This window comes from Mauremys reevesii, linkage group 19, assembly GCF_016161935.1.
Source record: "Mauremys reevesii isolate NIE-2019 linkage group 19, ASM1616193v1, whole genome shotgun sequence".
Lineage (NCBI taxonomy): Eukaryota > Metazoa > Chordata > Testudines > Geoemydidae > Mauremys > Mauremys reevesii.
In genome coordinates, this window is record NC_052641.1 from 3,057,744 (window position 1) to 3,070,640 (window position 12,897).

A 12,897-nucleotide genomic window follows, 5' to 3' on the forward strand; every position below is an offset into this window, starting at 1 on the left:
CTGCAAAACACTATAAACTTTCTGGAGTCTTTTTTTTTAATGGACAGTATTGTGTGTTCAAAATCATCTCTTCAGAGCTACCTTCCACGCCTAGGCATAACTTGGCGTATTGTATTGTGATGGGGTGTCCCAGGCTCTTTAAGGACTCCTCTTGGAGGCCTCCCCATCCTACTGCACCCCACCCCAGGAAAGGAGCAGTGACGGTGGGTCCTCCTGGCCTGCCTAGAAAGGCTGCAGGGAAGCAGCCAATCAGAGCACAGCAGGCTCAGCAGCCCAGAGCTGCAGAGTTAGCAAGTCAGTTCCTGGCTGGGACCAGAAGACTTGTGACCCTAAGGTAATGAGTGAAGGAGATGGGACCAAGTGGGAAGCAGCCCAGGGAAGGCAGTAGCAGCAACTATCAAGGGAAGCTGTTTATATAGAGACCCTGGGCAGAGGCCTGGAGTAGCGGGGGGGGGGGAGCCCTGACCCCACCGGCCACTGGGGAAGTGGCCTTAGTCCTGGAAAGTGGACAAGACTCTTTACTAAATGCCCAAGAAAGGAGCTGGAATTAAAACAGGCACAGAGATGGGGCTGAAGACCTTTGTGAGGGCCGACCATTGGTAGAACTTTGTTATCCCAGAAGAGGTTCATCCATTCACCTATTAACTGGTTGACTTAGCTGGAGGACCAAGCCACTGAAGACCTACCTAGGGAGCTCAACAACCCACAGGGGCGCCAGAACCAAGAAAAGATTGAAGCACCATACTCAGCTGTCGGGAGGCACTCACAAGAGCTGAGTGCACCCCATTACGCGTGCAGCGGTGTAAAGCAGCCAGAAAGCTGGTAGAACTGGGTACCCCTTATTTCCCTGGTGCAGGGGAGCCATTGTACACCAGCCTACTCCCCATTCCTACCCTGCAACTCCAGCATGTCAGGGGATGGCCAGGATAGGTGGCTCTCTGCAGCTGAACTGGCCCTCAACCAGATCCAGGATCAAGGGGCACAAAGGTGATCTCCTCTGTCATTGTGTTGAGCAGAGCTTGGCCAGACCAGAGTGTCAAATCTGTAAATCTCGTCTTCAGCATTGAATTTCTTATCCTTTTATGGTTTAAACCATACTCGTGGTAGCTAGACAATCTTTTCTCTCTCCCATCCAGAGAGAACATCAACAGAGCAGACAAGTGAAGAATTAAAATAAGGTCTGAATGTCAATGCTTAGCCTCTGGGTGAAGGTGGAGGAGATCCAGGAAGACCCTTTCATCTCTAGAGATCTTGGTACAAATGAGTTGGGTGGTTTTGGTCTGGTCCATAAGCCAGTGTTATGAAACTACTGTCATGATTTGGTGCAGATGCTTATTTTCAGGAATGTGTGCTTAGGAGAGATTTAGGATTGGAATAGCAGGTTAGGGATATAGCAAATGCACAGCAGGTCAGGACTAAAGCGTATTTATAGTTGTTTAAGGCTCACGACTGTTGCTGACTAGCATGAAATACATTTGCAGGGCTATATTGTGCTCAGGCCTGGCATAGCAACTGGGTGCAGGTGTGGATTGAGATGCGCAGACAACACTGTACAACGAAGCTTGTACAACACCTACCAAACCTAGGTTGTGCTTTCATATTGAAGAACACTATTCTTATTCCATAGCTAATGCCATTGAAAGTAGCTCCACAGCAGGACAGGACTGTCCCTTTGGCGTGTGGTGCCTTTTCAAGTAATAAATACTAGTAGCTAACTCTTATACAGCGTTCTTCCTCCAGAGAGTTTAAAGCGCCTTACAAAGACAGGTCTGTCTCATTATCCCTGCTCTACAGAGCGGGAAGCTGAGGCCCAGAGAGGTGAAGAGACTTATTCAAAGTCTCCCCTCTATTCCCTGGGAGAGCTGGGAACAGACTCCCCTGACTCCCAGTCCAGCGTGCTGTGCACTGGCCACACTCCAGCTTGCTGCTACAGCCTGGAGTTGGGTGTCTGTTCTTTTACTTGACTCCTGGCCAGTTAGTACCAGAGTTACGTTTGTTTATTTCTCTCTGTGAAGAGGAAAGGACATGCTATTCTCTTTGAATTACCTTTCCCATTGGTTTCCGTCTAAGGGTGCTCTCCTGTGTGGCTCCTCTGGCATGTGTGCACTTCCGGCAGGCATTGTTACAAAAACTGACAAACATTTCAGGAAAAAATATTGCTTTTCTTATTTTTATTTTGTGTGACTTGCCTTGTCTTTCCAGTGCCATTTAGATAAGGGGCTTTACCAAGCTTGAGCTAGTTAACCCTGGCAGCAGGATGTCTGAATGGAGTGTTCCCGCTGTGAAATCCTCAGACTTATCTTGAAATACACATAGGTCTGAAGGAATTTAAGAGATCTCTTTTCTCTTGTTGGCAAATCCCTGTAATTTAATTGAGCGATAAAGGTCCAGCAGGGCAGGCACTAATGTGCCATAAGCTCTAGCAGTGATTCACCGTCAGCCAGTCCTGTTCTGGATTTCCTGAGGCTCACTGAACAGTGTGAGTTGGAGCTGACCTGGTGATTTCACTTCCATGGCCCCAGTTCTCTAGAGCCGTGTGCCTTACTAAGAGAGTGAGCTTGTTGTCTGCGGTAAGAGCCACCATCCAGCATGTTAGGGGGTGGCCTTGAGTGCTCTCTCAGCGCAGTGGTGGTAGCTAGTAACTGTACAACGGTAAGAATAAAAAAGGGCCCCCTGGCAAGACATATTCGGAACAAAGTTCTGTGTAGTCCACCCTTACAATGCTCCATGTGATGGGCAAGATCCTGACGATTTAATAATGATAATAGTACCTAGCTGAATCATGGATGAATCAACTGCAAAGGGAGATTATGACTTCAGGGATTTGTCTCTCTTCTAATGTGTTTCTCCAGGCTGGATGGGCACAAGAAGAACATGAAGTGGTTTGTAGCTGAGAGAGTTTTGAAGTGGTTTTAAGAAACACACAGTTTAATTTCAAAAGCTTTGCCTTTCCTGTTTACACTTAATGACAGCCCAGCTCATTCTGGGGTGAAAGAAGAGAGACTGCATTGCGTTGATCTCTAGGCATTTCCTTTTGCCAGCATAAGGACTAGTGTTGATAGGAGCCAGAGGGAGCTTCCCAGACTCCTAACCAGAGGAGAGGCCCCAATGACTTGAGGTCGGATACATGGAGAGAGAGTAACGTCTCTAACAGAATACAGGTGAATGCATAGAGATGAGAAGTAACCCCATTCCTAGTGCAGAGTGCAGTCTCTGTTAGCAGTGAAACTTAAATCCATATACAGTACCTAAGGGGAGGTGCTGGTTTTACATGTTTCAGAGTGTATTTGGGCATACGCTTTTGTGGGCTAAAACCCACTTCATCAGATGCATGGCGTGGAACTATATAGGGAGGTACCTACTGCATGTTCCACTACGTGCATCTGATGAAATGGGTTTTAGCCCATGAAAGCTTATGCCCAAATAAATGTGTTAGTCTCTAAAGTGCCACAAGGACTCCTCATTGGTTTTACATGGGAAATCTTCTATCACTGTAGACCCTTTTATCACTATAGCCTGTAGTACATTTACATGTGGGGATACTGCTCTATCACATAGAGATCAGGCACGTTTTCATCTTTGTGAAGTATCTTGGTTTCAGATTCACTAGACTGTTTTGTTACCAAAGCATTCCAAATGAATCTTACCAAATCATGAAAATCAAGAGTATGGCCCTCAATCATTCTGAGCAAACCCTGTGCTGGAATGATGGTCTTGTGGTTAAGGAATTGGACTGGAAGTCACGAGATACACTCTGCCACAGACTTCCTGTGTGAGCTTGGACAAGTCTTTGTGTCTTTGTTCCCCATCTGTAAATCAGGATAATAGCTCTGCCGTATCTCACAAGGGTGTGAGGCTCATTTCATTAATGTTTCTGGCATGGTGCTCATGGAATGTAGAGAAGTGCTCTCCTACAGAGTGAGAGTTTGTGTCACCAAATGTGTTCATTTTTTAATATGATCTGATTGGGAGGTATTTTTCATTGTTATTTTTTACCCATGTTAATTATGGCTTTTCTGTTGTTCCCAGATTGCCAGGCAGGAAGGAAGGGTCATTTTAACCTCTGGACTCCCATATCAGACAGTAAGTACTAAGTGTTTCTGGCATTTCTCTTGTGTAGTGTCATTTCATGGACTGGGGTGCACAAAGTGGAGGAGAGGAAAAGTCAAATGTAAAAGCAACAGCTGGACTGACTTTTTCCATCTGTTTCCTGTACTGAAAGCCATTGATATATAAAGGATTTTGTAAGGCTTGTTCTAGCTCTCTATGTCAGAGGTTTGAGAATAGGTGTCTTTTATACTTTATATTCAGCCAGAGGTGAGAGCAATTACACTGCATCTCCAAATGTAAAATAAAGCAAACGCATCCCAGAACAAAGTGGCTCTGTACAGCTTACATCATGATTCAGTGCAATTCACTTCCCATCCCTCTCACCAAGGAGTAAAAAGAGATTCCTGTTTCTTGACTGTATCAGTACTGACAACACTATCTGCTGTTCTAATGCTCTGGAGCTTTTCTCTAGGCTTGGAGGAGATAGGCTGGAAATGCCAAACACAGGCCCAGTTGGAAGCTTGAGTTGCTTTATGTGTGTGTAATAAATAGAACAGCCCCTGCACTCAGCCCCATAGCAAATGCCTATATCCCTCAGTGAAACGGAATGCAATTACCCTCCCAAATACCGTTAATGCAAAGTTGGGGGGATATGTTTAACTATACTATTCAGTAATTGAAATGATACAATACTCATTGTAGACAGTCATGTGCCCTGTCTTGTGACCCACAAATTCATGAAAAGCAGTAAAACCACTGGGGATCATGGGGAGGATGGATTCCAGACTGCAGATACAAAAGGTCCTAACTGTCTTCACTTTCTGTTTGTACCTGGAGCTGGAGTAGTCATAGAACCTACCTTGCAGGTTTACTAGTTAATACAGTTTGTTGCTGAGTGCATGAGAGAACCCTTTAAATACTGAGGCTACGTCTACACTAATGAGCTTGCAGCTGCACTGATGTAGCTGCGTTGCTGTAAGATCACTCGTGTGGCCGCTCTATGCTGCCGGGAGAGAGCTCTCCCGTTGTCATAATAAAACCACCTCCAGGAGTGCTGGTGGCTGTGATGGCAGGAGAAGTTCTCCCACCAACATAGCGCTGTGCACACTGCCACTTATGCCGGTGAAACTTATGTTGCTTAGGGGGATAATTTTTTCACACCCCTGAGCGACATAAATTTTGCTGACCTAAGTGATAGTATAGACACGGCCTTTGTCTGGTTATTTAGGGCTCAATGCTACAGTCATAACAGAAATAGAGCTTCCATTGACTCTACTTTTATCACTTCTCCTGTCTCTGTAGATCAGGGGTCGGCAGCCTTTCAAAAGTGGTGTGCCGAGTCTTTATTTATTCACTCTAATTTAAGGTTTCGCGTGCCAGTCATACATTTTAACATTTTTAGAAGGTCTCTTGCTATAAGTCTATAATATATAACTAAACTCTTCTTGTACATAAAGTAAATAAGGTTTTGAAAATGTTTAAGAAGCTTCATTTAAAATTAAATTAAAATGCAGAGCCCCCCGGGGCAGTGGCCAGGACCCAGGCAGTGTGAGTGCCACTGAAAATCAGTTTGCGTGCCGCCTTTGGCACACGTGCCATAGGTTGCCAACCCCTGCTGTAGATACTTCACGATCAGGCCCATTGGTAGGAGGCAGAGTGAGGGAACAGCACTTGGAAAGTAACTACTTTAGGATGTAGAGTATTGTATTGGGAATTGACTGCTGCCATTTGATACATAGCATTTGTACGTCCCTTGTGTATGTTACAAAATGACAGCAGGATTGTACACTCGTAAACACTAGGCTTGTTTACTAAAGTTAATTGATTGACAATTATCTCAAAGCAGTTAACACATTTACAAAGACTAGTCTGGACATTCCCTAAATGTGTGTTCCAGGATACAAACATCTGTGCTAAATCTGTCTGTGGAACACACGTGTGGGGAGTGGCCACATTCACTGCCCAAGCTAAATGGCAACCAGTTAACTCGAGGTAAAAAGGTACAGTGCAAATAAACCTAGGAAGGTGAGATGGTGACAAGCTATTGTCAAGTGCTAGCTTCTCATTTCTTACCTTGTTTTTTCTTATGCCAGTGTACACAGTCTTCCAGATGACCTCAGTTTGAAAGCCATGGTTAAATAAAATCCCCCATTGTCATCCTAGAGAGCACCACTACAGTTGTGTATCTAAATTAAAGGGGAATTCAAACTGGCTATCATGTATGGTATATTCTTACCATTATATTGCTCCAACAAGCTCAAAGCTCTTTACAAAGATGGCTAAGTGTTAAATTACCTTCTGTATTAGATCTGAATTTAGTGAGTTAACATAATAGCATCAAACTTTGTTATTAAAACCAAAGTTACCATATGGGAATGAGCCCAGATCCCAGCCGTGTGAGTGCATTGATTGACATCTCTTTGGTGTGTGATTTTGTCTTTTGAAGCTACAGTCCCAGGTAGGAGAAGGAAGGTGTTTCTCCGTGGACTGTTCGGAAAAAGCAAAGGAGCAGGCCCTCCAGGTTCTGAAGCACTTCAATGTTCAAGTATCCCTTGCAGATGTCTTCAGCCGTTGTCAGGTAGGACTCTTCCTTTCTGAATTAGCAACACTGCTTGAGCTGTGCACAGCTGACACCATTGTAGTACTCGGGTTTCACATCCTTTGGTCTTGCTTTGAGTTCCCAGGTTTCCCACCTGGACTTGAGAAAGGTTTCACAAAGGAGCGTGAATTTTGGAATGTGCTAATATCCCTTAGAAATGTTGGTGAACAAGTTAGAATAGCACAGATGCACATGAAGAGTGTTAGCATCTGGTTTCGGAACTTCTTTTAACGTTAATGTTCATGGATATAGTCTTCTTTTTTCCTCCTTTCTCTACCTAGCATGTGCTGTTTTAATTGTAAAGCATGGTTAATATGGCTCTGTTATTTTGATAACTATTAATTACATTGATGGGGAAGGGTCTGTAGGTTTTGAAGGCTAGGTTTTTTTGTCTCAGGGTCCGTTAGGTTGGTTCACTTCATTGCCAGCTGATAGATTCAGATTGTGTTTGGCATTGGATACTCTTGGATTGGTTTTTTTTAAATAATTATTGATTGTGTTAGGCCTCAATCTTCTCCATACTCTGATCTTCTCCAGTTTCACTGTTTCAGTCATTACATTAACATGCTGAAATTGATTCCTTTGAAAACTTGTGACTTGTAACATCTCTTAGCTTATCAGGGTTTTAAAGAGAGGAAGGGAAGAAATATACAAAACTAACTAGAAAGGGAGCATTCCCTTATGGGTAAGTCAGCCAAGTCTAGCGTTTCAGTATCTTCTGTTTCATTCCCTCTGGTAAATAGCCAGCAGGGTCTCCCAGCACTGTGGAGCTCGCAAATTTTGCAGCAAAGGCAATGAATATTGGGAAAGCGCATCAGTGTGTGGTTTCCTAGAATTTCACTTGGATCTGATTTCAAAAGTTGTTGAAACAGTGTCTGTAAGTCACTTGGAAAATGAGTGGTCCAACTGTTCAGGCGTACCCATAAGATGGGACTGTCACAGTGCTGAGCAGATGGTGTAGACATAATCTGGGTCAGATACTGCATCAGGACAAATGGATCTATTCAGATACCAGATAATGTACTTGTTCTTAAGCTTTTGTGGGCTAAAACCCACTTCATCAGATGCATGGAATGAAAAATACAGTAAGCAGTATATATATTACAGCACATGAATAGTTGGGAGTTGCCTTACCAAGGGGGGGGTCGATTTGTAGTGCTAACGACGTCAATGCAATCAAGGTGGACGTTGCCCATTTCCAACAGTTGACAAGAAGGTGTGAGTATCAGCAGATGGAAAATTACTTTTTGTAGTGACCCAGCCACTCCTAATCTTTATTCAGGCCTAATTTGATGGTGTTCAGTTTGCAAATTAATTCCAGTTCTGCAGTTTCTCTGTGAAGTCTGTTTTTGACTTTTTTTTTAATTGAAGAATTGCCACTTTTAAGTCTGTTATTGAGTGTCCAGAGAGGTTGAAGTGTTCTCCTACTGGTTTTTGAATGCTACAATTCCTGATGTCTGATTTGTGTTTATTTATTCTTTTGCGTAGAGACTGTCCGGTTTGGCCAATGTACATGGCAGAGGGGCATTGCTGGCACATGATGGCATATATCACATTGGTAGATGTGCAGGTGAACGAGCCCCTGATGGTTAGGTCCTGTGGTGGTGTCCCATGAATAGATATGCGGACAGAGTTGCAACGGGGTTTGTTGGAGGGATTGGTTCCTGGGCTAGTGTTTTCGTTGTGTGGTGTATAGTTGCTAGTGAGTATTTGCTTCAGGTTGGGGGGCTGTCTGTAAGCAAGGACTGGCCTGCCTCCCAAGGTCTGTGAGAGTGAGGGATAGCTCAGTGGTTTGAGCATTGGCCTGCTAAACCCAGGGTTGTGAGTTCAATCCTTCAGGGGGCCACTTAGGGATCTGGGGCAAAAATCAGTACTTGGTCCTGCTAGTGAAGGCAGGGGGCTGGACTCGATGACCTTTCGAGGTCCCTTCCAGTTCTAGGAGATTGGTATATCTCCTATTATTATTATTTTTATTATTGTCATTCAGGATAGGTTGTAGATCCCTGATGATGCGCTGGAGAGGTTTTAGTTGGGGGCTGTAGGTGACGGCTAATGGCGTTCTATGTTGGGCCTGTCCTGTAGTAGGTGACTTCTGGGTATCCTTCTGGCTCTGTCAATCTGTTTCTTCACTTCACTAGGTGGCTATTGTAGTTTTAAGAACACTTGATAGAGATCCTGTAGGTGTTTGTCTCAGTCTGAGGGATTGGAGCAAATATGGTTTTATCTTAGAGCTTGGCTGTAGACTATGGATCGTGTGATGTGGTCTGGATGAAGGCTGGAGGCATGTAGGTAAGTATAGCGGTCAGTAGGTTTCTGGTATAGGGTGGTGTTTATGTGACCATCACTTATTTGCACTGCAGTGTCCAGGAAGTGGATCTCTTGTGTGGACTGGTCCAGGCTGAGGTTGATGGTGGGGTGGAAATTATTGAAAACCTGGTGGAATTCTTCAAGGGCCTCCTTCCCGTGGGTCCAGATGATGAAGATGTCATCAATGTAGCACAAGTATAGTAGGGGCACTAGGGGATGAGAGCTGAGGAAGCGTTGTTCTAAGTCAGCCATAAAGATGTTGGCATACTGTGGGGCCATGCGGGTACCCGTAGCAGTGCCGCTGACTTGAAGGTATATATTGTCTCCAAATGTGAAATAGTTGTGGGTGAGGACAAAATCACAACGTTCAGCCACCAGGTTTGCCGTGACATTATCGGGGATACTATTCCTGATGGCTTGTAGTCCATCTTTATGTGGAATATTGGTGTAAAAAGCTTCTACATCCATAGTGGCTAGGATGGTGTTTTCAGGAAGATCACCAGTGGATTGTAGTTTCCTCAGGAAGTCAGTGGTGTGTTGAAGATAGCTGGGAGTGCTGGTAGTGTAGGGTCTGAGGAGAGAGTCCACATAGTCACACAATCCTGCTGTCAGGGTGCTAATGCTTGAGATGATGGGGCGTCCAGGTTTATGGATCTTGGGTAGCAGATAGAATACCCCTGGTCGGGGCTCTAGGGGTGTGTCTGGGTAGATTTGTTCCTGTGTTTCTTCGGGGAGTTTCTTGAGCAGATGGTGTAGTTTCTTTTTCGAACCCTCAGTGGGATCGGGAGATAGTGGCCTGTAGAATGTGGTGTTGAAGAGTTGCCTAGCAGCCTCTCGTTCATATTCTGACCTATTCATGATGACTACAGCACCTCCTTTGTCAGCCTTTTTTATTATAATGTCAGAGTTGTTTCTGAGGCTGTGGATGGTGGTGTGCTCTGCACAGCTGAGATTACGGGGCAAGTGATGCTGCTTTTCTACAATTTCAGCCCATGCACGTCGGCAGAAGCGCTCTATGTAGAAGTCCAGTCTGTTATTTCAACCATCAGGAGGAGTCCACACAGAATCCTCCTTTTTGTAGCATTGGTAGGAAGGTTTCTGTGGGTTAGTGTGCTGTTCAGTGGTGTGTTGGAAATTGTGGTATAAAACTGACTCCCAAGTTTATGAGAGATATGGTGGGTGAGGTAATATTTTTTATTGGTGAGAGAGACAAGCTTTCAAGTTTACACAGAGCTCTTCTTCAGGTCTGTCTGGGAAAGGTACTCTGAGCATCACAGCCAAATGTAAGGTGGAACTGATTGTTTAGCATAAGAAGTTAGTTCATATTCTGAGGGACCATTCAGGTAGAGTGGCCCATTAACAAACTTTGCACGACCTACCCTGAATGGTCCCTTAGAATATGTACCATTTATGCTAAATAATCTGCTCCACCTTGCATTTTGCTGTGGTGCTGAGAGTACCTTTCCCAGACCTGAAGAAGAGCTCTGTGGCTCTAAAACTTGTGTCTCGCTGCAGAAGTTGGTCCAATAAAAGATATTACCTCACCCACCTTATCTCGCTAATATCCTGGGCTCACATGGCTACAACTATACCCCAGTTTATGATATAGGTGCTAGAACTGCTTAACTTTGCAGTTCTGTAATCTGTGCTGCTCTTCAATCATTGTTACTTATGTTGTATAAAGCAATGCCTAGCAAAATCCATTACGTACCCTCCTCCTTCCACAAGAAATCTGCACCTGTGTATTATGATGGTAAAAGAGCTGTATTTATTCACACATGGTAGGGGACAGGCCCTGCTTTTGTGTCAAACTGGTTTGTATTTTTGAAAAGATATTTAGATGGAAGCACACAGGTAAATATATGTATAAAATAAAGAGACAGGACTAAAGGTTGTAGTATAGTGATATGTAGGTAAGGACATAAGGTGCAATATTGTTCTATATAAGAGGCTGCCTAAATATTGTTGCAGTATCTTGTTATACATTGATATGTCTACAAGTAGTTGCTGTACTTGTGTAATTTTAGCTCAAAATCTGTTTGTTGGATGTTACAAGTAGCTATTGGTTAAAGCCCTACTGCTTCTCAACTTGCTCTTGGGGCTGTCTAATCCACCCTGTTGATCTCATCTATATCTTATATTAAATTTAACCACATTGTAAGGATGTGGCATTTCAGTGCTGACTTGCATACAGAACCGAGGAGATTCAGATGTCTCTGAGGTTGCACTACTAACTTAATTTCCTCTTACAGGGAACCCAAACCCTTATGTTGTATAAAGCAATGCCTAGCAAAATCCATTACGTACCCTCCTCCCTCCACAAGAAATCTGCACCTGTGTATTATGATGGTAAAAGAGCAGTATTTATTCACACATGGTAGGGGACAGGCCTTTCCTCTTACAGGGAACCCAAACCCTTACAACTCTATACTACAGGAATCACTTCCTCACTATTGCCTGATTCCAGCGGGAGTAGTAGGTGTTCAGGACCTCTGGAAATCAGGCTACCAGAGCAGATCATGCTGCATAACCATGTTGGTGGGGCATTTTTAACCAAAAAGAAAAAGAGAGCGGCAGGGCAAAACCCTACTGTTCCTTGTGATCTTCAATATGAACACAGAGTATGCAAAACTTAGTTTTTAAGATCTTATCTAAAAGGCCCCACTGCACTTCCCACAACAAACTTAATGGAGTTAATTGTGTTTACTCAGGATGAACGAAGGACAGACTAGACCTTAAACCATTATAAACCACCCCACACCTCCGTCTCCTCCACATTATGTACTCTGACTTTGTCTTGACTGGCTTATGGACCATGGCCTTTGAATATGAGCTCACTCTGGTGCTCCCTTGGCATGAGAGCTGTCACTTCTGCAAAGGCAATCAAGAGCTTTCTACTCTTGCACAAATCCATTGGGCCAGATGCACTGCGTCCGAGGATGCTCAAGGAGTTAGCGGATGTGATTGCAGAGCCATTGGCCATTATCTTTGAAAACTCCTGGTGGAGGTCCTGGATTACTGGAAAAAAGGCTAATGTAGTGCCCATCTTTAAAAAAGGGAAGATGAAGGATCCACGGAACTACAGGACAGTCAGCCTCACCTCAGTCCCTGGAAAAATCATGGAGCAGGTCCTTAAAGAATCAATTTTGAAGCACTTTGAGGAGAGGAAAGTGATCAGGAACAGTATGGAGTCAGCATGGATTTACCAAGGGCAAGTCATTCCTGACTAACCTAATTGCCTTCTATGACGAGATAACTGTCTTTGTGGAAGAGGGGAAAGCAATGGACGTGTTATTCCTTGACTTTGATATGGTCTCCCATAGTATTCCTGCCAGCAAGTTAAAGAAGTATTGGCTGGATGAGTGGACTGTAAGTGTATAGAAAGCTGGCTAGATCATCAGGCTCGATGGATAGTGATCAATGGCTCCATGTCTAGTTGGCAGCCGGTATCAAGAGGAGTGCCCCAAGGATCGGTCCTGGGACTGGGTTTGTTCAATATCTTGGTTAATGATCTGGAGGATGGTGTGGACTGCACCCTCAGCAAGTTTGCAGATGACACTAAACTGGGACAAGTGGTAAAAACGCTGGAGAATAGGGATAGGATACAGAGGGGCCTAGACAAATTAGAGGATTGGACCAAAAGAAATCTGATGATGTTCAACAAGGACAAGTGCAGAGTCTTGCACTTAGGACAGAATACCACCATGCACTGCTACAGACTAGGGACTGAATGGCTGGGCAACAGTTCTGCAGAAAAGGACCTAGGGGTTACAGTGGATGAGAAGCTGGATATGAGTCAACAGTGTGCCCTGGTTGCCAAGAAGGCTAATGGCATTTTGGGCTATATAAGTAAGGGCATTGCCAGCAGTTCGAGGGATGTGATCATTCCCCTCTATTCGACATTGGTGAGGCCTCATCTGGAGTACTGTGTCCAGTTTTGG

The 12,897-nt window shown here is 44.3% G+C and overlaps 1 protein-coding gene across 4 annotated transcripts in view; it reads left to right on the forward strand.

Annotated features, from left to right (window-relative positions):
* EXD3 (exonuclease 3'-5' domain containing 3) overlaps nt 1–12,897 on the forward strand; it is a 580,991-nt gene that overhangs the window by 274,274 nt on the left and 293,820 nt on the right. For all 4 annotated transcript variants that reach the window (XM_039506698.1, XM_039506699.1, XM_039506700.1 and 1 more), the window contains 2 exons: nt 4,030–4,083; nt 6,497–6,628. In XM_039506698.1, the coding sequence (XP_039362632.1) occupies nt 4,030–4,083; nt 6,497–6,628 (186 nt within the window). The remainder of the gene's footprint in view (nt 1–4,029; nt 4,084–6,496; nt 6,629–12,897) is intronic.